This window comes from Ranitomeya variabilis, chromosome 6, assembly GCF_051348905.1.
Source record: "Ranitomeya variabilis isolate aRanVar5 chromosome 6, aRanVar5.hap1, whole genome shotgun sequence".
NCBI lineage: Eukaryota > Metazoa > Chordata > Amphibia > Anura > Dendrobatidae > Ranitomeya > Ranitomeya variabilis.
Window position 1 is genome coordinate 326990047 of NC_135237.1, and position 26247 is coordinate 327016293.

General features: G+C 48.6%; 1 protein-coding gene across 1 annotated transcript in view; it reads left to right on the forward strand.

Moving 5' to 3' along the window:
• BPHL (biphenyl hydrolase like) overlaps positions 1–26247 on the forward strand; it is a 173747-nt gene that overhangs the window by 47514 nt on the left and 99986 nt on the right. The window contains exon 2 of the mRNA XM_077267644.1: positions 9837–9940. Coding sequence (XP_077123759.1) covers positions 9837–9940 — 104 coding nt within the window. The remainder of the gene's footprint in view (positions 1–9836; positions 9941–26247) is intronic.

Here is a 26247-nt window from a genome sequence, read left to right on the forward strand (position 1 = left end):
AGCAAACACCCCTCAGATTTTGGGCAGGTGAAAGGGATCCAACATCACATCCCCACGGGAGATCACCGACCCATAAAAGAGAGATATCGCCCTGTACCCCCAGCTCATTACCAGTGTGCCAAGGACATGTTGCGGGAAATGAAGGAGGCTGGGGTGGTGAGAGACAGCTGTAGCCCCTGGGCAGCTCCGTTAGTCCTTGTTAAAAAGAAAGATGGTACAATGAGGATGTGTGTTGATTACAGGCAGTTGAATCGCATTACACATAAGGACGCATACCCACTGCCCAGGATAGAGGAGTCTCTGGCTGCCTTAAAATCTGCTAACTACTTCTCTACCTTAGATCTCACCAGTGGGTACTGGCAGGTTCCTGTAGCGGAGGCGGACAAAGAGAAGACGGCCTTCACGACGCCAATGGGTCTCTGTGAGTTCAACTACATGCCCTTCGGATTGTGCAATGCTCCCGGAACGTTCCAGAGGATGATGGAGTGCTGCTTGGGACACCTGAACTTTGAAACCGTGCTGTTATATTTGGATGATGTCATTGTCTTCTCTAAGACCTACGAAGACCACCTGAAGCACCTGGCCGAGGTGTTTGAAGCCCTATCCAACTTTGGCTTAAAGGTGAAACCATCCAAGTGTCATCTGCTGAAACCTAAAGTGCAGTACCTGGGCCATGTGGTGAGCGCTGAAGGAGTGGCCCCAGACCCCGACAAGGTCACAGTGATTAAGGACTGGCCAAAGCCCAGTGACCTCCACGAAGTCCAGCAGTTCCTCGGGCTGGTAGGCTATTACCGGAGGTTCATTAAGGACTTCACCAAGAAGGCCGCACCCTTGCAAAACCTGTTGGTGGGCCAACCAAAGAAGACCAAGGGGAGGAACACCCCCTTTGATTGGAACGAAGAGCTGGAGGAATCCTTCACCTGTTTGAAGTCGGCACTGACGGGAGAAGAGGTACTGGCTTACCCCGAATACGACCAACCGTTTGTGCTGTACACAGATGCCAGCAATGTGGGATTAGGAGCCGTGCTGTCCCAGGTCCAGAAAGGCAAAGAGAGGGTGATCGCTTACGCCAGCCGGAAACTCCGTCCCACGGAAAGGAACCCTGACAACTACAGTTCCTTTAAGCTGGAATTCCTTGCCATTGTCTGGGCAGTGACAGAGAGGTTCAAACACTACCTGGCCTCCGCGAAATTCACCGTCTTCACGGACAACAATCCGCTAACGCATCTGGATAATGCCAAACTCGGGGCCTTGGAGCAGCGGTGGATGGCCCGGCTATCCAACTACAATTTCACCATCAAGTACCGGGCAGGACACAAGAATGCCAATGCCGATGCCTTGTCCCGAATGCCCAATTTGCCAGAAGCGGGAGAAGACCCGGAGGCACTTGAAGAGGTGGAGCTGCCTGCATTCCATCACCCCAAAGCCACCCAAAACTCTCATCAGGTGAAGAATAGGCACAAGAACCAACCAGATGCCACGCTCAATCCCCTGCCCCACCACGGATGGGCAGAAACCCAGGATAGTGACCCCGCGGTCCGTCAGGTGAAGGAGCTCTTGACGCAGGCTGGGTTGCACCCTGGCCCAGATGATCCACAAGAAACCCAACAGCTGTGGAAGGGGAGAAGCAAACTGTTTATCCATGATGGCAAGTTGTGCAGGAGGAGCATCGACCCACGTACTCATGAATTGGTGTGGCAGATAGTGGTGCCAAGGCGAGATGCGCCCATGGTTCTGGGAGCCTACCATGATGGAGCCGGACACTTCGGATGGAGGAAGCTAGAGAAGCTGCTCCGAGGGAGGTTCTATTGGATTGGCATGAAGAGAACCATTGAGAAGTGGTGTCGGGAGTGTGGTCCATGTAGCCTGCGCAGGAAGGACCGTGACAGTCAACGGGCTCCCCTGCGGCCTATCATCACCAAACGGCCGCTTGAACTGGTCGCGCTGGATCATGTGAAGCTGACACCTAGCCGGTCGGGCTATATCTACGCCCTTACCATCGTGGACCACTACTCCAGGTTTTTGGTGGTTGTGCCTGTCAAGCATCTAACGGCCAGGACTGCCGCCAGGGCCTTCCAGCAGCACTTTTGTAGGCCCCATGGCTACCCAGAGAAGGTACTGACCGATCAGGGACCTGCCTTCGAAGCGGAAGTGTTTCAAGAATTCTGCCAACTGTACGGGTGTAAGAAGATCAGAACCACACCGTACCACCCTCAAACCAACGGGATGTGCGAGAAGATGAACCAAGTGGTAATTGATTTGTTGAAGACCTTACCCGTGGAGGAACGGAACCTGTGGCCGACAAAGTTGCCTGACCTGGTGGATATGTACAATCACATCCCAGTAAGTTCCACCAACTGTACTCCAGCGTACCTGATGCGAGGAAGATCTAGTCGGTTACCCGTTGATCTGGACATGGGGGTCCTAGTACCCAAAGATACCTCGCCGGATGCAGATTGGGATGCAGAAAGGCAGCGAAGGTACCGCGAAGTACAGGAGTGTGTAGAAAGAAGTCTCGCCCAGGCTAGGCAGAAACAGGAAAGAGATTACAACCAACACGCTCCTGCGATTCCCCTGTCACCTGGCGAGCAAGTACTTAAACGAAAGAGGAGATTACACAAGCTCGATGACCAATGGGAAGCGGAACCGTACACCATCCTGCCATCCGACTTCGACAACACAAAAGTCTGTCTCATCAGCAAAGACAGAGGGGAGACCTCGACAGCGGTATCCAGGGATCACCTTAAGGTCTGCCCCGATAAGTTGAAAGAGAGGGGCACGGCCCCAGAAATCTCCCCGCCGGTAGAAAAGGAGAAGATGTTCCACACCGTCCTTGGTGACTTTCCCCAGTCCTGGACTCAGATAAACCAAGCCATCGTGGTGCCTGTTCTAATGTTTCAACAGCCGGACCCACCAGAAACAATGGTGATACCAGATCATCCGGCCCCGCTACCTCAACAGGCCTTACCTGATGAAGCCATGCCAACCATTGAACCGGCAAATCCTCCCTCTGCTATCAGTGAATCTGCTGTACCCACTGTTGATAGCAGCAGCTCTGAGAGCCCCAACCTGCCAGTGCTACCCAGACTCACTAGAAATGTAGCTAGAAGACAGTACACTACACCAGCGGTAGCAAGCATAGCGGGCCCTGTTAGGCCAATAGCAACCCCTGCGCTGCGAAGGTCCACACGCAGCACTCAAAATCAAACTCCCCTCCGCTACAAAACTTGGAGGTATTAATAAGGGCTGCTCTTTAGTTGAAAATGTTTTTCTTGTATATATCTTTTGTTACAGGTTTTAAAATGGACAATAGAGTAATGGACGGTGAATTGCTCGAAAACTTTCAAAAAGGGGGACCCCTTTGTTTACCCGGGGTCCCCGCTGTTTCAACCACTGAACTGAGAGTCATAAACTGTGCATGACCTAACTTTCGCAACGTTCAAGAGTTCTCACCTCCCCTAAGGGGAAGCACTGTTATGTTTAATTGTTTATGCTATTTCAAAATGTTGTGTGTTTCCTGTTGACATGTATTGTTGTTCTTGTTTTCCCAGTCCCGGAGTACTGGATTTAACCGGGGGGGAGTGCAGCGCCCCAGAGTCCTGGTCGTTGCAGTACTGTGGCTCCGCCACTATGGGGAGCTATGGTACGTCTGATGACACTAAGGGAGTTTCTCTGACCAGGTAACACCTCACTACACTTCACACTCCGGCCACCAGGGGGGGTGGTCCTATCTAGTAGGCCACTCCTCACACTATGGTAAAACTGGGGGTTGGACAGGAAGACAGGGAGAAGTAGCTGGGAAGAGCTAGTGAGAGGACCTGTCAGGGATGGGATCCTGGCAGACTCCTCAGAGCAGAACAAACCAGTGAACAACGGGAATACAGTAAAGAGGAATTAGAACCAGAAGGAGTCGTGCTGTTAGACCGAGACAACATCCTTCTGAGGCGCAAACAGTCGGTGGCCGGAACGCCGAGCAAGTAAGAGACTTTAAGTACTACTGCAAACCACGGCCGGACAGCCAATTATAGGTTGGCTGTCTCACTTAACACCTAAGCAGACAACGGAGGCAGCTGTGGGAGAGGGGCGACTCTAGGTTCCCGGAAGAACTCCAGGCCTACCCCGTCATACGGGTGCGTCCTACCATATCATCTGGAGGACGGAGAAAACGAACATCAGAGACAGACAGAAACAGTTGTGAGGACTATCCCGGGAGCTCAGCAGGGAAGAACTACAACACTCAGCGCTAGAAGGTAGACACTGATTCCCACCTGTAAAGAGAACTCCTGATGTGCCTTTGGACCGGCCGGTCTCTGACAACCCAGTTAACAGCGCTCTGGACTGAGGTCTCCGAAACCTTCAGTAAAGAGGTAAAGAGACTGCAACCTGGTGTCCTCATTATTTACCGCGACCTGCATCCCACAACTGCACCATTATCATCATTTATTGCACTGGACGTTCCCCCACTGACAGACAGGGCCACGGACCGGGTCTAGCCACCGTGACAACCCCAGAACTGAGACTCAGAGGCCCGGCTCCGGGTACCCCTCAGCCCTGCGGCGGTGTGGGGGCGCTCCACTAGCACTTAGGGGGTCTTTATATCCGAATCTATTCTAGGCAAATCTGCGTTCCCAGAGGCAAATAGTGCTCCGTCCCTCCCAAGTCTCTCCGTATGGCTAGGTAGTACTGTACAGCCACATATGGAGTATTGCCTTGTTCAGTAGAAATTGTGGGACAAATTTTGGTGCCATTTTTACCCATTTCCCACTATGAAAATGTAAAACTTGGGGCTAACACACAATCTTGGTGGTAAAATCATAAATTAATTTTTCTTCACTGCCCAATGGTATAAAAGTCTGACACACCTGTGGTGTCAATATAATCACTGCATCCCTAGATGAATTCATTGAGAGGTTTAGTTTGTAAAATGGTGTAACTTATGGGAGGTTCTGCTGTTCTGGCACCTCAGGAGCTCTGCCAATGTAACATGGCACCCTCAAACGAGTGCAGCAAAATCTGCAATGTAATATGGCGCTACTCCCCTTCTGAACTTTGCACTGTGCCTCAAAAGTAGTTTTCAACCACATATGGGGTATCGGCGTACTCAGGAGAAATTGCACAATAAATTTTGGGGTTTCAGTTTCTCCTGTTACTATTGAGAAAATGCAAAATTTGGAGCTACTTTTTTTTTTTCTAAGGCTTTACGTTATAAACTTCTGTGAAGCACATGTGGGTTTAACATGCTCAATTAAGCTTTGTATGGGGTCTAGTTTCCAAACTCGTGTCACTTGTGGGGAATTCCACTGTTTAGGCACATCAGGGGATCTCCAAGCACAACATGGCATCCGCTAATTATTCCAGCAAATTTTACATTCAAAAAGTCAAATGGCGCTCCTTCCCTTCCAAGCCCTGCCGTGCGCCCAAACAGTGGTTTTCCCCCACATATGGGGTATCAGCATACTCAGGAGAAATTGCACAACAAATTGTATGGTCCATTTTCTGCTGTGGTTTTGAGTACCTTGAGGGGTCAGGTGGTGTAATTTTACCACTATCATGAAGTACAATATGTCATGAGAAAACATTCTCAGAATCAGTGATATCTATTGAAGCGTTGCAGAGTTATGACCTCATAAAGTAACAGTGGTCAGAATTGTAAAAACTGGCATGGTCAGGAAGGTAAAAATGAGCTTCAGGGTGAAGGGGTTAAATGGTATTTCTAGGATTAGGCAACCCTATTTGCTAACTACCCTAAACACATTGCTAAGGCTCTACTGTCCTTCATAAACCATGGCTGCAGTCCATGAATTTATATAGCTCTATCAGGGTAAGTATGATTAATAGTATATATACAAGAAGCACTAAAGCTGTCTAAAAGTAACTCTTAAGCTAGGTTCACATTGCGTTAATGGGTGTCCGCTAGCGGACTCTGTTACATGGCGCAATTGTCGCAATTAACGCTATGTAACGGGTCCGTTAGCGCACCCATTGACTGCAATGTGCTAACGGGTCGCTAACGCAAAAATGGCATGCGTCAGCGATGTCCCGTTATTTTCGAACCGACCTCGAATGCTGCTTGCAGCGTCCGAGGTCCGTTCCTCGCTAGCGCAGATCGGGCATCTGCACTAGCGGGATCGCCAAATGCGATCCTTTTTGGGACATTGCGTTAGCGCAATCCGCTAGCGTATGCGCTAAACGGATTGCCCTAACGCAATGTGAACCTAGCCTTAGCCTCCCCAACAGTTTTCGCCTAGACAGGCTTCCTGAGGGGGTTGGGATTGCATTGTAGATTCAGACAGAAGACAGTAAGACCACAAAAGAACACATGGAAACAAGGAGTAAAGAAGCACAAGTGAAACAAACCAGAATATGTATTAAAGTTTAGATTACTCAAAGTATCCTTCTCTTACTTTGATGACCATTTTACACACTCTTGGCATTCTCTTAAGCAGGTTCATCAGGTAGTCACTTGGAATGGCTTTCCATCCATCAGTCTTGAAGACGTTCACAGAGGTGTATAGAACTTGTGGTTTATTTGCCTTTACTCTGCAGTCCAACTCATCCAAAACAATTTCATTTGGGTTAAGGTCGTGTGATGATGGAGGCCATGCCATCTCATGCAGCGCTACAATCCTTTCCTTCTTACGCACAAAGCCTGGATGTGTGATTTGGGTCCTTGTCCTGTAGCAAAGCAAATTATTGACCCAGTAAGTTCAACCTAGATGGGATGGGATGTCATTTCAGAATGCTGTGGTAGCCATGCTGGGTGTGCCTTGAACTTGGAAAAAATCATCAATAGTGTCAGCAGCAAAGCACAATCACACCTCCCCCTTCATGGGCACCATACAGGTAGAAACTATCTACTCAGCTTTTCTGTATCTCACAAAGACATGGTGGGTGGTCCCAAATTTTGACTCATAAGCCCACTGTATCCATTTCCAACAATCTAATGTCCAACCTTTGTGTTGCTTGGCCATAACAAGTCTCTTCATCTTGTTTTTGGTCCTCAGTAGTGTTTTTTTTAGATCAATTCAACCTAAAAGGCTTGCTTCTCGCAGTCTCCCATGGACAGTTGATTTAGAACTCTGTCTGCTACTTGATATCTGTACATCATTTATGAGGGCTTTTATCAGAGGTACAGTCAATTAGCGCTTACAGAGACTAGTAACTCTAATGAACTTATCCTCTGTAGCAAGGTAATTCATGGTCTTTCTTTCTTTGGGTGGTCATCATGCAAGTCAGTTTTATCATAGCAATTTGTCTTCATGACTGCATTTGTTTGATGATGCCTTCAGGGTTGTAGTGATTTTCCAGTGAGACTGACCTTTATGTCTTAAATAGTGATGAGCGAACGTGCTGGGATAAGGTGTTTTCTGAGCATGCTGGTGTGCTATCAGTGTCTTTGGCATGCTCGAAAAATGTTTGGGTCCCTGCGGCTGTTTAAGAGTCGCAAAACACATGCATGGATTGCTTAACAAACAGGCCATCCTTGCATGTGTTGCGGCTGTTGAACAGCTGCAAGTCATGCAGCCGCGGCAACTTGAACATAGTTTTCGAGCATGCCGAAGACACTCGGTTAGCACCCGAGCATGATTGTATAAGGCTACGTTCACATTTGCGTTGTGCGACGCAACGCACAACGCAAACAAAAACGCAGCAAAACGCATGCACAACGCTGCGTTTTGCGACGCATGCGTCATTTTTTTGGTTGATTTTGGACGCAGCAAAAATGCAACTTGCTGCGTCCTCTGCGCCCGGACGCGTGCGCCGCAGTGACGCATGCGTCGCAAAACGCAAGTGCAACACATGTCCATGCGCCCCCATGTTAAATATAGGGGCGCATGACGCATGCGGCGACGCTGCGGCGCCCGACGCTGCGGCGCAGACCGCAAATGTGAACGTAGACTAACACCTTATCTGAGCACATTCGCTCATCACTAGTCTTAAATTAATGATGGACTATCATTTCTCTTAGTTGAGTTGTTCATTCCATATTCTGGTATAGAACAGTTCTGGGATAGGGCTTAGCACTGTATGAAACTGTGCGCCAAAACTGCCACTGTAAAAACCACTTGATGGTCACAAACTCTGAAGGCCTGTGATTCCACAAATAAGCTCTTGAGACATTCCTGTTCTTTGGAAGACATTCCAGGTGACCACTTGAGGGAAATACATTGGAGTGCAAAACTATCTTCAGAATAAAAGGAATCTAAAGATTAAGACTTATTCTTGTATGTGTCACATACCAGTGCTTCTCACAAAATTAGAATATCATCAAAAAGTTAATTTATTTCAGTTCTTCAATACAAAAAGTGAAACTCATATTATATAGAGTCATTACAGAGTAATCTATTTCAAGTGTTTATTTCTGTTAATGTTGATGATTATGGCTTACAGCCAGTGAAAACCTAAATGTCACTATCTCCGTAAATTAGAATACTTTATAACACCAGCTTGAAAAATGACTTTAAAATCTGAAATGTTGGCCTACTGAAATGTATGTTCAGTAAATGCACTCAATACTTGGTCGGGGCTCCTTTTGCATCAATTGCTGCATGGGCTTGACACAAGGAATGTGACACTTGTAGTCCATCTCCTGGATACATCTGTGTGTGGTGGCTCTTGAAACAATGACTCCAGTAGCAGTCCACTCCTTGTGTATCTCCTTCAAATTTTTTAATGGCCTTTTCTTAACAATTCTTTCAAGGCTGCGGTTATTCTGGTTGCTTGTGCACCTTTTTTCTACCACACTTATTCCTTCCGCTCAACTTTCCATTCACATGCTTGGCTACAGCACTCTGTGAACAGCCAGCTTCTTTAGCAATGACCTTTTGTGGCTTACCCTCCTTGTGGAGTGTGTCAATGATTGCCTTCTGGACATCTATCAAGTCAGCAGTCTTGCCCATGATTGTGGAGCCTACTGAAACAGACTAAGGCTACTTTCACACTAGCGTCGGGCTCGGCCCGTCGCGGTGCATCGGGCCGAGGTTCCCAACGCTAGCGTTGTCTCCGCCGTACAACGGGGGCAGCGGATGCATTTTTCCAGCGCATCCGCTGCCCCATTGTGAGGTGCGGGGAAGTGCGGGGAGGTGGGGGCGGAGTTCTGGCCGCGCATGCGCGGTCGGAAAAAGCGGACCGTTGTGAGCAAAAAACGTTACATGTAGCGTTTTTTGGTCCCGACGGTCTGCCACAACACGGCGCAACCGTCGCACGACGGTTGCGACGTGTGTCAATCCGTCGCAATACGTCACTTAATGTAAGTCTATGGGGAAAAAACGCATCCTGCAAGCACTTTTGCAGGATGCGTTTTTTCGGCAAAACGACGCATTGTGGCGGATTGCAGTTAACGCTAGTGTGAAAGTAGCCTAAGGGACCTTTTTAAATGCTTAGTAAGCCTTTGCAGGTATTTTTGTTAATTACTCTAATTTACTGAGATAATGACTTTTGGATTTTCATTGGCTGTAAGCCATAATCATCAACATTAACAGAAATAAACACTTGAAATAGATCACTCAATAATGACCCTATAATAGGACTTTCGCTTTTTATAATGAAAAACTGAAATAAATTAAGTATTTAATGATATTCTGATTTTGTGATTTCTTTACTCCGTGTCTCATATTAACACCTTTGTGGCTTTGCTGCTATCAGTGTTAATCTATAATGTGCACATTGTACAAGTACAAGGAAAACCATTGCATGTATAGGTGTATCCAAACTTTTGACCATTACTGTATCTCCAATGATGGCAAGTGTCTTGTAGTCGAGAGACAACTGTACAATATGATTTCATTCTCTCAAGCCTTTGCCTGCTGCTAAATACAGTATATGTTTCTTTTCAGCACAGCAATCACATCTGGAAGAATACAGGTTAATGGTGCCAAACTTCATTATCAGCGCACAGGACATGGAGATCATGCCCTTCTGCTACTTCCTGGTGCTCTAGGTGTGAATTTAACATAAGCAATGAAAGACATGATGATATATTGAGTGTATATGTACCAGGTAAAGTGTGTTATTCTGTACTTGGTTCACTGCTAGATTGCCTGCTTCATGGAAAAAAGGGTAGTATACAAGATTTGAGGTTTGATTTTTAACAATTATCTTTGGGCTCCTGGTTTATTTACAATATAACTTTGAGAGTTGCAGTATTCACCCGAGTGCCATAACCAATGTAGAGTCATAGGTCCCGATTCCTCAAGACCGGCTGAGGAGATGTACTGGAGTCAGACGTACACCCTTCATGAATCAGGAGTGGTGTACACCTCTTTATGCTCTTCGCCACAAATCCTACTATACTGAATATAATAAAGTCCTTGTGTGATGCCCCAGAGTCCAGGCAGTCACAGTGGCATTGCTTTCCCCAAGGGGAGAGCGATGTCACGCTTGGAGGCGATGAAGGATAACTTTCACCAGGTAAATCTCATAAACAACACGTTCACACTCCAGGCCAGAAGGGGGAGCTCTGAACCCGGATTAAGGGGAGCTGCCCTTATATATATAGTTGAGACCAAAAGTTTGGACACACCTTCTCATTTAAAGAGTGTGCAAAGCAGTCATCAAAGCAAAAGGTGGCTACTTTGAAGAACCTAGAATATAAGACATATTTTCAGTTGTTTCACACTTTTTTGTTAAGTATATCATTCCACATGTGTTAATTCATAGTTTTGATGCCGTCAGTGTGAATTTACAATTGTCATAGTCATGAAAATACAGAAAAAATCTTTAAATGAGAAGGTGTGTCCAAACTTTTGGTCTGCACTGTATTCTGGCTGGAGGGGAAGTAAGAGAGGAGCTGGTCCAGAGAGACCAAAGCAGTTGTTCCAGAGAGACCAAGGGAGTAGAGAGCATCTGACAGCAGACTGGAGCAGTCTGGGGTGAGGAACGTGTTTGGAGTCGTGCAGCCGGAGGTGCTGCAGCTCAAGCATTGAAAGGATTAAGAAAGACGAACAGATTGTGGAAGAGATTGCAGGAGGGAGAAGCGTAGGAGAATAGTGCCAGAGGAACAGAGCTGCAAGTGGCTACCTCCCTGGCTAGTGCAGATTCCGGTAGCCGGAAGACCGTGGCCTTGCTGAACTATATAGTGGCATAGCAGAAACCGGCAGGACAGCTGGATTGTAGATCACCTGTCCTCATTGATACCCAGGAGACACAGTGATATCTATAGGGCCCGGGTCATGATAGAGACCCTGTAAAACGGCCCAGTTCACCTGTCATATGGGTTGTGTCCTAACCTTTATGGGGGACAGAGAGGAACTGCGAGGACCTTATGTGAAGCCTTAGGCAGTAAGGAACCACATCACCACACTTTTAGGAAGGCTTCGATCTCCACCTGGTGAGAGGACTCTGGAGTCGCCTCCAAGCCGGCCGGACTCTGCCTGTACCTGTTGTCCGGTGCCCTGGATTGCGGTTGCCTGAAGCCTACAGTAAACCAGGTAAAGACATTGCAAACCTGTGTCCTCATTCTTCATCGCACCATTCACCATCTTTACCTATACACCGGGAGCCCTAGGGGTCTACTTCACCTGCGGGAAGTTATTCCATCTAGCTGCCATACCATCTCCCCCCAGAGGACCCCTTTAAGCAGCGTCGTTCCCTACTGACCGAATACCGCAGGTGGCGTCACAAACTTTATTCATAAAACCCCTAAAGGACTTTTCCTTTAATTGGGCGCCCAGGGCCACGGACCGAGTTGCCGCTACCGTGACATCCCCTTTAAGACCGGACCCGATACCGAGTATCCCACAGCCCAGGCTGGTGACTCACTTGCAAATGGGTCTGCTTGACATAGGAGAAAGAAAGCTGTCAATGTTGTATTGGGTGGTCGAGCAGCTCTTTCCTCTGCATTGTTGGGAGTAAAATAAACTCGTCCATTTTCAAGATGGACACTGAGATGAACTACAGTCGGATGTCTTTTATGGATGGTAAAATTTAGTAATCGCCACACGGCTTCATTACTACTTATATACCTTCCCATCTGATACAGCATAATCTCATCAGATGTACATTTTGGATTCTCTAGCTAGAAAACTGCCATATCACTGCCCTTGTTAGCATATTTGCAAATGTATTTAATTGACTTAACAGAGTTACAATATTCTACGTTAATGTGCGCATCAAACATTTTTAAAAGCAGTGGAGACTGGAGAGTAAAGGTACCTTCACACTGAGCGACTTTAGAACGATAACGATAGCGATCCGTGACGTTGCAGCGTCCTGGATAGCGATATCGTTGTGTTTGACATGCAGCAGCGATCAGGATCCTGCTGTGATATCGCTGGTCGGAGCTAGAAGGCCAGAACTTTATTTGGTCGTCAGATCGGCGTGTATCATTGTGTTTGACAGCAAAAGCAACGATGCCAGCAATGTTTTACAATGGTAACCAGGGTAAATATCGGGTTACTAAGCACAGGGCCGCGCTTAGTAACCCGATGTTTACCCTGGTTACCTGGGGACTTCGGCATCGTTGGTCGCTGGAGAGCTGTCTGTGTGACAGCTCTCCAGCGACCACACAGCGACGCTGCAGCGATCGGCATCGTTGTCTATATCGCTGCAGCATCGCTTAATGTGACGGTACCTTAAGGTACAACCCATCGATTACACAGGTCAACAAAAAAAATTTTTTTTTCTGGTGTCCAAAATATTTTAATGAATTTGGGGTATTTTTGGGGTGCTGATTCTGAATATGTCATCAGTTTTGCCAGATTGGCTCAAGTTTTTGAGATTTTTGGTATCTTATTTATAGCACTTGTTGGTAAATGCGACGCATCATCTCATTAATTTCTTTGGATTAGTACTTGAACTGAGCAGTTCTCAATATAGTTTTGTGTTAATTAGTGTTCTAAAAGTTTGTTCATAGCTTGATTTTTGCACTAACTTTATGTTGTTGTCTGTTTTCCAGTGAAAAGCATGAACTCATCAAGAAGAAGTTGTCTTAACGATCCAGACTCATTCTGTTACATTTGTGGTGAATACACACTGCAAAAACATAGAAGAAACATAACAGACTTCGTAAAAAAAAGTGTATTTTGCCTATTTTGGGGTTATGCTTGGGGACCAAGACAAGTTTTGGGCACCACACATAGTGTGCAAAGCATGTATCGAATTATTACGAAAATGGAGCAAAGGACAAAGAAAAAGCTTCAAATTTGGTGTTCCAATGGTGTGGAGAGAGCCAAAAAATCATCATGATGACTGTTATTTCTGTGCAGTGCAAGTGCAAGGATTCACTAAGCATAAGAAACGAAAATGGGAGTAACATGGAATCTGCAAGAAGGCCTGTCCCTCATTGTGAAGATGTGCCTGTACCTGTGTTTACCATAAATAACAGTCATCATGATGATTTTTTGGCTCTCTCCACACCATTGGAACACCAAATTTGAAGCTTTTTCTTTGTCCTTTGCTCCATTTTCGTAATAATTCGATACATGCTTTGCACACTATGTGTGGTGCCCAAAACTTGTCTTGGTCCCCAAGCATAACCCCAAAATAGGCAAAATACACTTTTTTTTACGAAGTCTGTTATGTTTCTTCTATGTTTTGGCAGTGTGTATTCACCACAAATGTAACAGAATGAGTCTGGATCGTTAAGACAACTTCTTCTTGATGAGTTCATGCTTTTCACTGGAAAACAGACAACAACATAAAGTTAGTGCAAAAATCAAGCTATGAACAAACTTTTAGAACACTAATTAACACAAAACTATATTGAGAACTGCTCAGTTCAAGTACTAATCCAAAGAAATTAATGAGATGATGCGTCGCATTTACCAACAAGTGCTATAAGTAAGATACCAAAAATCTCAAAAACTTGAGCCAATCTGGCAAAACTGATGACATATTCAGAATCAGCACCCCAAAAATACCCTAAATTCGATGAAATATCTTTGGCACCAAAAATGCTGTTGACCAGTGTTATCTATTTCAATCTCTGTGTTTTGTTTAACCCTTTTTAATCTGATTGTTGCAGTATATCCTCCCTGTTTAGGTTTTCGTCTTGTGTAAAAAGGATAATAATCATCTCCTGTTTGTGTTTCTACAATCAAGTTGCGAGGATACTTTTTATTACATTTTCCTTCCTTCATACATGGCGATCTTGAGTTAAGTGGCCCACATGGGCCATGGATCATACAGTATTTTTAGAAATAGTTTCAAAAAGTACCGGGTCCTCTTCTCAATTTGGAAGCTCAGCAGAAATAACACTGTCAATTTGATTAGGGCATATCTTATCCTTTAGCCATATCAGTAAATGAGCATGTGGAACACCTCTTTTTTGGCACTCAATTGAATATATCCAACACTGACTTTCACCAAAAATGTAACACTTTGTAATTACGTCCATGAGCTTGATCAGTTTTTGTTTTAAAACTCTTGCTGTTAAATAATATCGATCAGAGGGGCCCTGACCATTCAGAAGGTATTCCCTTATCTCTGGCCAAGTTGGATTACATGTAACTGTAATAAACAAATCAGGACGACCATATATCCGAACATATGTCATAGTGTCCTGAACATACTCATGTAGTGATGAGCGAACGTGCTCGCCACTACTCATTACTCGCCCGAGTATCAGTGTACTCGGTGTACTTGGCGAGTACCGAGCATTTCAGGGATTATTCGGCGGTAACTGGTGTCTCAACCAAGTATTTTTGGCGGACTTTAGAGACCCAATCACGCTGCAGGGATTGTCTGCCAGGCCATGAAACGCCACAGCCATCTTTGTTGTGGTCGTGCAGTGATTGGCTTGGCCACACAGCATCATCCCGAGTATAAGAGACATTGCGGTGCCATTCAGCTCCGGATTCAGCGAGAGTAGGGAGAGCTGCTGCAGAGATAGGGTCAGAATCATGGTTTTAATTAGGGTTGAGCGAAACGGATCGGACATTTTCAAAAATCGCTGACTTTCGGCAAAGTCGGGTTTCGTGAAACCCGACCCGATCCCAGTGTGAGATCGGTCATGCTGTCGGCGATCTTCGCGCCAAAGTCGCGTTTCGTATGACGCTTTCAGCGCCATTTCTCAGCCAATGAAGGTGGACGCAGAGTGTGGGCAGCGTGATGACATTGGTCTCAGTCCCCACCATCTTAGAGAAGGGCATGACAGTGATTGGCTTTCTTTCTGCGGCGTCACGGGGGCTATAAAGGGGCGTGCACGCTGACCGCCATCTTACTTCTGCTGATCTGAGCATAGGGAGAGGTTGCTGCAGCTTCGTCAGAAACAGAGATATTGTAAGGGAGGAAATATTAACCCCCAAACCGCTTGTGCTGTAGCGATTTCCACTGTCCAACACCACCTTTTCTTTGCAGGGACAGTGGAGGCTAGATTTCTGTGCATCAGCTCTGTAGCTTATAAGGCTCCCTGATAGCTGCATTGCTGTTTGTACGCCGCTGTGCAAACCAACTGCTAGTGCAGCACCCCAGAGTCCTGGTTGTTGCAGTGCTGTGGCTCCGCCACTACGGGGAGCTATGGTGCGTCTGATTGCACTAGGGAGTTTCTCTGATCAGGTACACTCACACCACACTTCACACTCCGGCCACCAGGGGGGGTGGTCCTATCTAGTAGGCCACTCCTCACAACTCTGGTAAAACTGGGGGTTGGACAGGAAGACAGAGAGAAGTAGCTGGGAAGAGCTAGTGAGAGGACCTGTCAGGGATGGGATCCTGGCAGACTCCTCAGAGCAGAACTAACCAGTAAACAACGGGAATACAGAAAAGGAGAAATACCAGAAGGGGTCTTGCTGTTAGACCGAGGCAACATCCTTCTGAGGTGCAAACAGTCGGTGGCCGGAACGCCGAGCAAGTAAGAGACTTTAAGTACATTGCAAACCACGGCAGGGCAGCTAACTACAGGTTGGCTGTCTCACTTAACACCTAAGCAGACAACGGAGGCAGCTGTGGGAGAGGGGCGACTCTAGGGTCCCGGAAGAACTCCAGGCCTACCCCGTCATACGGGTGCGCCCTACCATATCAACTGGAAGACGGAGAAGGAACAGTAGAGACAGAAAGAAACAGTTGTGAGGACTATCCCGGGAGCTCAGCAGGGAAGAACTACAACACACAGCGCTAGAAGGTAGATACTGATTCCCACCTGTAAAGAGAGCTCCTGATGTGTCGTTGGACCGGCCGGTCTCTGAAAACCCAGTTAACAGCGCTCTGGACTGAGGTCTCCCACATCTTCAGTAAAGAGGTAAAGAGACTGCAACCTGGTGTCCTCGTTATTTACCGCGACCTGCACCCCACAACTGCACCGCCATACCACCGTTAACAGTACCTATTTGCAACGGACGTCCCCCACTGACAGACAGGGCCACGGACCGGGTCTAGCCACCGTGACAACCCCAGGACTGAGATCCCAGAGGCCCGGCTCCGGGTACCCCTCGGCCCTGCGGCGGTGTGGGGGCGCTCCAAATCTTGGCGTCACGAACAGGATCTACTTAAGCCTGAGGAATCAGGTCATGTGTGCCTGGAGACTGTGATTTGTTGTGCTGGAACTGTACTTTATTGAGAGAACTGTGTGCTACTGCTTGCTGCGGAAAGTTACCGCCAAAATTCGCCATTGCCGCGCGCGGAGGGAGGAGCCTTAGCTACGTGGGCGGGATCGGCCAAAAGAAGCGCGGAACGGAAAGCGCGGTGAGACGCCAATCCCGGAAGAGGAACTCCGACCTCCAGCAGGTTAGTGGGAGGAAGGGACGGCCATGTCCGAGTCGGGAGGAGAGGAGGTGGCGGTCGCGGACGCAGGGGCAGCTCCGGTCCCCGCAGCGGGCGAAGCCGCGGCCCTAATACCACCACTGGCTGCCGCAGAACCCGCTGCCCCCATCAGCCAGTCGGACACTGCCGCTAATGCGAAAGCCATAATGCCCTTCTCCATGCCCTACCTGCCCGGAGCGGCCTGGCTCCCACGATACTCTGGGGAGGCGCATACGTTCACTGACTTTAAAGAAGGGCTCTGCAGCCTACTCGAGTTCTATCCCCTAACCGAGCCTCAGAAAGTCCATATGATAACCGGTCAACTCTTTGGGGCGGCTCTGAGAGAAGTGAAATCCTGGCCCGCTGAGGATAAAGGAACTGCACAACAGATTTTTGCCAAGCTTAAAGCCACCTTTGATACTCGCACTGCCACAGAGATTAAACTGACTTTCTATGGATGCAAACAGAGGTCGCAGGATAGCTTACGGGACTATGCCCTTAATCTCCAGGAAGCGATGCGGGCCATTAAGCAGAGTGACCCCGGCAGCATGCAGGATGAGGATAAAATCCTGAAGGAGCGGTTCATCGAGGGGCTCCTGTGCAGTCACCAGCGGGGCCAATTGCACTTCCTGGCCATGCAAAATCCAGACTTGACTTTTGCGCAGTTTAAAGATAAAGCTATCCAGGCATTGCAGGAGCGGCAGCCCAGCCGCGCAGTGCCACCCAGGCGCCCCGCTCTCACCTACCACCAGGAGGTGGCATCGGATACCCCAGTTGCCGCGGAGGCCGACGCCCAGAGCTTCGAGGACGACTCCCCTGCAGGACTCCGTCTCCAGATGCAAGAGCTAACCAAGAGCGTTGCTGCCCTGGCCCGGACGGTGCAGTCCCTACAGGAGGCCCCCAAAGAGAAGATCCAGTTGGCTTCCAGCCCGGAGGATGTCCCTTGGATGCGACGGAGGAGGACTCCGCCGACCAGGAGCCGGCCCGACGATCGCTTCCACCAGGATGGACGACCCATCTGCCGCCGCTGTCATCAGGTGGGCCATCTTGCAAGGTACTGTCCTTTAAACGAGCAACCCCTGGGGCAAAGGGCCAACCCCCAGGAGTAGGACGGTCAGGCCCGCAGCATTGGAGAACCAAGTATATTGGAGGACGACCAGTTCTCCCTGTAGTGATTGATGGAATCCCCTTGAATGCTTTGCTGGACACCGGTTCTCAGGTGACGACTATACCTTACGTGCTCTACAAACGGTATTGGGAGGACGCTGATATTACTCGTGGCCCTGACGATGATTTCACCATAATCGCCAGTAATGGTCAGCCGTTGCCACAAGTGGGGTATAAGGAGGTCACCATCAAAGTGGGGCGGGTGGAATTGAAAGCCCAAGGGATTGTGATTGTAGATATTGATCGTCGAGAATGTAATCCCATGATGACTCTTGGTACTAATGTTATAGAAAATTGTCTTGCAGAAGTGATTGTTTTGTTGCAACAGGTGGCAGAAAACGCTGGCCACAGTGAGCAACGTGCCCTGCAGAAGGAAATCAGAGCTCTGATGCAGAGACAGCAGGTAGAGCTGACTGGTGGTGAGATTGGTCGTGTCACTGTAAGTGATTCAAACCCCATCGCGATACCTCCCAAGAGTGAAATGTTAATATGGTGTCGAGCAGCCATAGGCCTCAGGGGTAAGGACTACCAGGCCTTGGTGGAACCTGTATATTCAGACAATAGGCCTACTGTTCTGACAGCCCGGGGGGTGGTTGACGTCCGACAGGGGAGAGTGCCCGTACGTGTCCTCAATTGTGGGGAGGAAGAGGTCCACCTAACCAAGTATACCACGCTCGCCAAATTGTTCACTGTCAATAATAGTGTAATACAGACACCTGAACCCTTGGTCCCGTCAAACGTGGCGGAGAACAAAGGTTCTGCAGAGCACTCGAAAGACTGGTGTCCGGAACTGCATGTGGGCACTGACTCCACCCCGTCTCATCAAATACAGGGGGCTTACAGGGTGGTACACGAGTACGAGCAGGTATTCAGCAAACACCCCTCAGATTTTGGGCAGGTGAAAGGGATCCAACATCACATCCCCACGGGAGATCATCGACCCATAAAAGAGAGATATCGCCCTGTACCCCCAGCTCATTACCAGTGTGCCAAGGACATGTTGCGGGAAATGAAGGAGGCTGGGGTGGTGAGAGACAGCTGTAGCCCCTGGGCAGCTCCGTTAGTCCTCGTTAAAAAGAAAGATGGTACAATGAGGATGTGTGTTGATTACAGGCAGTTGAATCGCATTACACATAAGGACGCATACCCACTGCCCAGGATAGAGGAATCTCTGGCTGCTTTAAAATCTGCTAACTACTTCTCTACCTTAGATCTCACCAGTGGGTACTGGCAGGTTCCTGTAGCGGAGGCGGACAAGGAGAAGACGGCCTTCACGACACCAATGGGTCTCTGCGAGTTCAACTACATGCCCTTCGGACTGTGCAATGCTCCAGGAACGTTCCAGAGGATGATGGAGTGCTGCCTAGGACACATGAACTTTGAAACTGTGCTGTTGTATTTGGATGATGTCATTGTCTTCTCTAAGACCTACGAAGACCATCTGAAGCACCTGGCCGAGGTGTTCGAAGCCCTGTCCAAATTCGGCTTAAAGGTGAAACCGTCCAAGTGCCATCTGCTCAAACCTAAAGTGCAGTACCTGGGCCATGTGGTGAGCGCTGAAGGAGTGGCCCCAGACCCCGACAAGGTCACAGTGATCAAGGACTGGCCAAAGCCTAGTGACCTCCACGAAGTCCGGCAGTTCCTCGGGTTGGTAGGTTACTATCGGAGATTCATTAAGGATTTCACCAAGAAGGCCGCACCCTTGCAAAATCTGCTGGTGGGCCAAACAAAGAAGACCAAGGGGAGGAAAACCCCCTTTGATTGGAACGAAGAGCTGGAGGAATCCTTCACCTGTTTGAAGTCGGCACTGACGGGAGAAGAGATACTGGCTTACCCCGAATACGATCAACCGTTTGTGCTGTACACAGATGCCAGTAATGTGGGATTAGGAGCCGTGCTGTCCCAGGTTCAGAGCGGCAAAGAAAGGGTGATCGCTTACGCCAGCAGGAAACTCCGTCCCACGGAAAGGAACCCTGACAACTATAGTTCCTTTAAGCTGGAATTCCTGGCCCTCGTCTGGGCAGTGACAGAGAGGTTTAAGCACTGCCTGGCCTCCGCGAAATTCACCTTCTTCACGGACAACAATCCGCTAACGCATCTGGGTACTGCCAAACTCGGGGCTTTGGAACAGCGGTGGATGGCCCGGCTGTCCAACTATGATTTCACCATCAAATATCGGGCAGGACACCAGAATGCCAATGCCGATGCTCTGTCCCGAATGCCCAATCTACCAGAAGTGGGAGAAGACCCGGAGGCACTTGAAGAGGTGGAGCTGCCTGCCTTCCATCGCCCCAAAGCCACTCAGAACTCTCACCATGTGAAGAACAGGCACAAGAACCAACCGGATGCCACGCTGAATCCCCTGCCCCACCACGGATGGGCAGAAACCCAGGATAGTGACCCCGCGGTCCGTCAGGTGAAGGAACTCTTGACGCAGGCTGGGTTGCACCCTGGCCCAGATGATCCACAAGAAACTCAACAGCTGTGGAAGGGGAGAAGCAAACTGTTTATCCATGATGGCAAGTTGTGCAGGAGGAGCATCGACCCACGTACTCATGAATTGGTGTGGCAGATAGTGGTGCCAAGGCGAGATGCGCCCATGGTTCTGGGAGCCTACCATGATGGAGCCGGACACTTCGGATGGAGGAAGCTGGAGAAGCTGCTCCGAGGGAGGTTCTATTGGATTGGCATGAAGAGAACCATTGAGAAGTGGTGTCGAGAGTGTGGTCCGTGTAGTCTGCGAAGGAAGGACCGTGACAGTCAACGGGCTCCCCTGCGGCCTATCATCACCAAACGGCCGCTCGAACTGGTCGCGCTGGATCATGTGAAGCTGACGCCTAGCCGGTCGGGCTATATCTACGCCCTTACCATCATGGACCACTACTCCAGGTTTTTGGTGGTTGTGCCTGTCAAGGATCTAACAGCTAGGACTGCCGCCAGGGCCTTCCAGCAGCACTTTTGTAGACCCCATGGCTACCCAGAGAAAGTACTGACCGATCAGGGGCCTGCATTCGAAGCGGAAGTGTTCCAAGAATTCTGTCAGTTGTACGGGTGTAAGAAGATCAGAACTACACCGTACCACCCTCAAACCAACGGGATGTGCGAGAAGATGAACCAAGTGGTAATTGATTTATTGAAGACCTTACCGGTGGAGGAACGGAACCTGTGGCCGACAAAGTTGCCTGACTTAGTGGATATGTACAATCACATCCCCGTAAGTTCCACCAACTGTACTCCAGCGTACCTGATGCGAGGAAGATCTAGTCGGTTACCCGTTGATTTGGACATGGGGGTCCTAGTACCCGAAGATACCTCGCCGGATGCAGATTGGGATGCAGAAAGGCAGCGAAGGTACCGCGAAATACAGGAGTGTGTAGAGAGAAGTCTCGCCCAGGCCAGGCAGAAACAAGAAAGGGACTACAATCAACACGCTCCTGCGACTCCCCTGTCACCTGGTGAGCAAGTGCTTAAACGAAAGAGGAGGTTACACAAGCTCGATGACCAATGGGAAGCGGAACCGTATACCATCTTGCCATCCGACTTCGACAACACTAAGGTCTGTCTCATCAGCAAGGACAGAGGGGAGACCTCGGCAGCGGTATCCAGGGATCACCTTAAGGTCTGCCCCGATAAGTTGAAAGAGAGGGGCACGGCCCCAGAAATCTCCCCGCCGGTAGAAAAGGAGAAGGTGTTCCATACTGTCCTTGGTGACTTTCCCCAGTCCTGGACTCAGATAAACCAAGCCCTCGTGGTACCTGTCCTAACGTTTCCACAGCCGGACCCGCCAGAAACGATGGAGGTACCAGATCATCCGGCCCCACTACCTCAACAAGCCTTACCTGATGAAGCCATGCCAACCGTTGAACCGGCAAATCCTCCCTCTGCTGTCGGTGAATCTGCTGTACCCACTGTTGATAGCAGCAGCTCTGAGAGCCCTAACCTGCCAGTGCTACCCCGACTCACTAGAAGTGTAGCTAGAAGACAGTGCACTACACCAGCGGTAGCAAGCATAGCGGGCCCTGTTAGACCAATAGCAACCCCTGCGCTGCGAAGGTCCACACGCAGCACTCAAAATCAAACTCCCCTCCGCTACAAAACTTGGAGGTATTGATAGGGCTGCTATGTAATTGAAAATGTTTGTATGTATATCCTTTTGTTACAGGTTTTTAAATGGACGGTGAATTGCTCAAAAACTTCCACAAGGGGGGCCCCTTTGTTTACCCGGGGTCCCCGCTGTTTCAACCACTGAACTGAGAGTCATAAACTGTGCATGACCTAACTTTTGCAACGTTCAAGAATCCTCACCTCCTGTAAAGGGAAGCATTGTTATGTTCAATTGTTATGCTATTTCAAAAATTTGTGTGTTTTCTGTTAACATGTATTATTGTTCTTGTTTTCCCAGTCCCGGAGTACTGGATTTAACCGGGGGGGAGTGCAGCACCCCAGAGTCCTGGTTGTTGCAGTGCTGTGGCTCCGCCACTACGGGGAGCTATGGTGCGTCTGATTGCACTAGGGAGTTTCTCTGATCAGGTACACTCACACCACACTTCACACTCCGGCCACCAGGGGGGGTGGTCCTATCTAGTAGGCCACTCCTCACAACTCTGGTAAAACTGGGGGTTGGACAGGAAGACAGAGAGAAGTAGCTGGGAAGAGCTAGTGAGAGGACCTGTCAGGGATGGGATCCTGGCAGACTCCTCAGAGCAGAACTAACCAGTAAACAACGGGAATACAGAAAAGGAGAAATACCAGAAGGGGTCTTGCTGTTAGACCGAGGCAACATCCTTCTGAGGCGCAAACAGTCGGTGGCCGGAACGCCGAGCAAGTAAGAGACTTTAAGTACATTGCAAACCACGGCAGGGCAGCTAACTACAGGTTGGCTGTCTCACTTAACACCTAAGCAGACAACGGAGGCAGCTGTGGGAGAGGGGCGACTCTAGGGTCCCGGAAGAACTCCAGGCCTACCCCGTCATACGGGTGCGCCCTACCATATCAACTGGAAGACGGAGAAGGAACAGTAGAGACAGAAAGAAACAGTTGTGAGGACTATCCCGGGAGCTCAGCAGGGAAGAACTACAACACACAGCGCTAGAAGGTAGATACTGATTCCCACCTGTAAAGAGAGCTCCTGATGTGTCGTTGGACCGGCCGGTCTCTGAAAACCCAGTTAACAGCGCTCTGGACTGAGGTCTCCCACATCTTCAGTAAAGAGGTAAAGAGACTGCAACCTGGTGTCCTCGTTATTTACCGCGACCTGCACCCCACAACTGCACCGCCATACCACCGTTAACAGTACCTATTTGCAACGGACGTCCCCCACTGACAGACAGGGCCACGGACCGGGTCTAGCCACCGTGACAACCCCAGGACTGAGATCCCAGAGGCCCGGCTCCGGGTACCCCTCGGCCCTGCGGCGGTGTGGGGGCGCTCCACTTTTATAAAAGCAAAAGTCCTGTTGCTCCTTTCTGCACAGTTCTATTTTTTATTTGTCCACACTTTTGTGTGCAGCAGTCCTTTTTATTGCTGGCTGCCATACTTGTCCTGAGATCATTGTAGGGAGATTGTTATTGTAGTACAGTCCCTTTTTTTTATATATATATTTCCAGCCACTTTCTGCCACTTATACTGTGTAGTGTAATACAGTGGGCCTGAATTTTGCAGCAGTCTCCCACACATAAAAAGGGAGATTTATATTGCCACTAAGTGCATCTGCGTCAGTTCTGTTTGGCGTATATCTGCCAGCCACTTTCTGCCACTTATACTGTGTAGTGTAATACAGTGGGCCTGTTTTTTATTTGCAGCAGTCTCCCACACATAAAAAGGGAGATTTATATTGCCACTAAGTGCATCTGCGTCAGTTCTGTTTGGCGTATATCTGCCAGCCACTTTCTGCCACTTTTACTGTGTAGTGTAATACAGTGGGCCTGAATTTTATTTGCAGCAGTGTCCCACACATAAAAAGGGAGATTTATATTGCCACTAAGTGCATCTGCGTCAGTTCTGTTTGGCGTATATCTGCCAGCCACTTTCTGCCACTTATACTGTGTAGTGTAATACAGTGGGCCTGTTTTTTGCAGCAGTCTCCCACACATAAAAAGGGAGATTTATATTGCCACTCAGTGCATCTGCATCAGTTCTGTTTGGTGTATATCTGCCAGCCACTTTCTGCCACTTATACTGTGTAGTGTAATACAGTGGGCTTGTTTTTTATTTGCAGCAGTGTCCCACACATAAAAAGGGAGATTTATATTGCCACTAAGTGCATCTGCGTCCGTTCTGTTTGGCTTATATCTGCCAGCCACTTTCTGCCACTTTTACTGTGTAGTGTAATACAGTGGGCCTGTTTTTTATTTGCAGCAGTCTCCCACACATAAAAAGGGAGATTTATATTGCCACTAAGTGCATCTGCGTCAGTTCTGTTTGGCGTATATCTGCCAGCCACTTTCTGCCACTTTTACTGTGTAGTGTAATACAGTGGGCCTGTTTTTTATTTGCAGGAGTCTCCCACACATAAAAAGGGAGATTTATATTGCCACTAAGTGCATCTGCGTCCGTTCTGTTTGGCGTATAGCTGCCAGCCACTTTCTGCCACTTATACTGTGTAGTGTAATACAGTGGGCCTGAATTTTGCAGCAGTGTCCCACACATATAGAAAGGGAGATTTAAATTCACAACATGTTTACATACACCTTCTACCTTGTTTTACAGTACCATATAACGGTTGTTAGTTTGGTTACATTTTCCCAAGAATGAGGAAGTCTCGTGGAAGAGATCTTGGCCGTGGGCGGTCATTGCCAGCTGGTAATAATGGTGGTGGTGGTGGAGCATCTGGTGGTAGTGGGAAAAGCAAAATAGCACCTAAGGCTCGAGTTGTTGAACCAGCGTCATCATCTGGCTACACAAGGCCTCGAACGCTCCCTTTTCTGGGAGTAGGAAAACTGCTTTTAAACCTGGAGCAGCAGGAAAAAGTTTTGGCTTTCCTTGCTGACTCAGCCTCTAGCTCTTTCGCCTCCTCTTTGGAAAGTTCAAAATTTAAAAGCAGCGAGTCGTCAGTGGATGCTCCCGGTCAGGAACAAGTCGCTTCCTTGTGTCCTTCACCCAGAACAACAGTGAAGGATTTGTCAGGCGACACAACAGGTTACTTCATGGAGCTCTTTACACATACCGTGCCTGGGTTAGAAAGGGAAATTGTTAACAGGCCATTACAAGATGAATCGGACATGGAGTGCACAGATGCACAGCCACAGCTAGATTATTATGCTGTTCCATTGACTCAGATCACAACATTGCCCTCGCAGTGTACTGAGCCAGAACCTGACTCTGATGAGACTATGGTGCCCCGTCCCGAACGCTATAGCACCTTACACGGTGACACAGAGGAAGGTGCACAGGACATTGAAGAGGAGGTGATAGATGACCCTGTTGTTGACCCCGATTGGCAGCCATTGGGGGAACAGGGTGCCGCTGGCAGTGGCTCTGAAGCGGAGGAGTATGAGCCGCAGCAGGCATCAACATCGCAACAGCTTTCATCTGGCAGGCCCGTATCTGGCCAAAACCGTGTGTCAAAACCAAAAACAGTTTTAGGACAGCGTGGCCATCCGGTGAAAGTAGCACAGCGTGCAATGCCTGAAAAGGTATTCGATAGTAGGAAGAGTGCAGTCTGGCAATTTTTTAACCAAGATCCGAATGATCAGTGCAAAGTTATCTGTAAGAAATGCTCAAGGACCTTTAGCAGAGGGCAGAATGTCAAAAATTTAAATACAACTTGCATGCGTAGACATTTAACCAGCATGCACTTGCAAGCCTGGACTAACTATCAAACGTCCCGTAACGTAGGTGCACCCACTCTGCATGAAGCTAGTCAGCAATGCTACATTGCTTCCCTCAATGTAAGCCCACCGTTTAGGACACCACCTGCAGCAAATGTGGAGGTATCGTCACAAGGCCAAAGCAGTCAGGGAATCACCATGTTGTTGGCAGGAAACACTGTATGTAGGCCAACAGAAAGAATACCGTCACCAACCCTCTCTCAATCTGCCATGTCCGCCACCACCCCCGCTAGTTCCACCATATGCAGCTCTCCAGTCCAGCTCACCCTACAAAAGACTCTCGTTAGGAAAAGGAAGTACTCATCCTCTCATCCGCGTACACAGGTTTTGATCGCCCACATTGCTAGACTAATCTCGTTAGAGATGATGCCCTGCCGGTTGGTTGAAAGCGAAGCTTTCAAAGCCCTGATGGCCTACGCAGTACCACGCTATGACCTACCCAGTCGACACTTCTTTGCGAGAAAAGCCATCAGAGCCCTCCACCAGCATGTCAAAGACCGCATTGTCCATGCACTCAGGCAATCAGTCAGTAGAAAGGTGCACCTCACAACAGATGCATGGACCAGTAGGCATG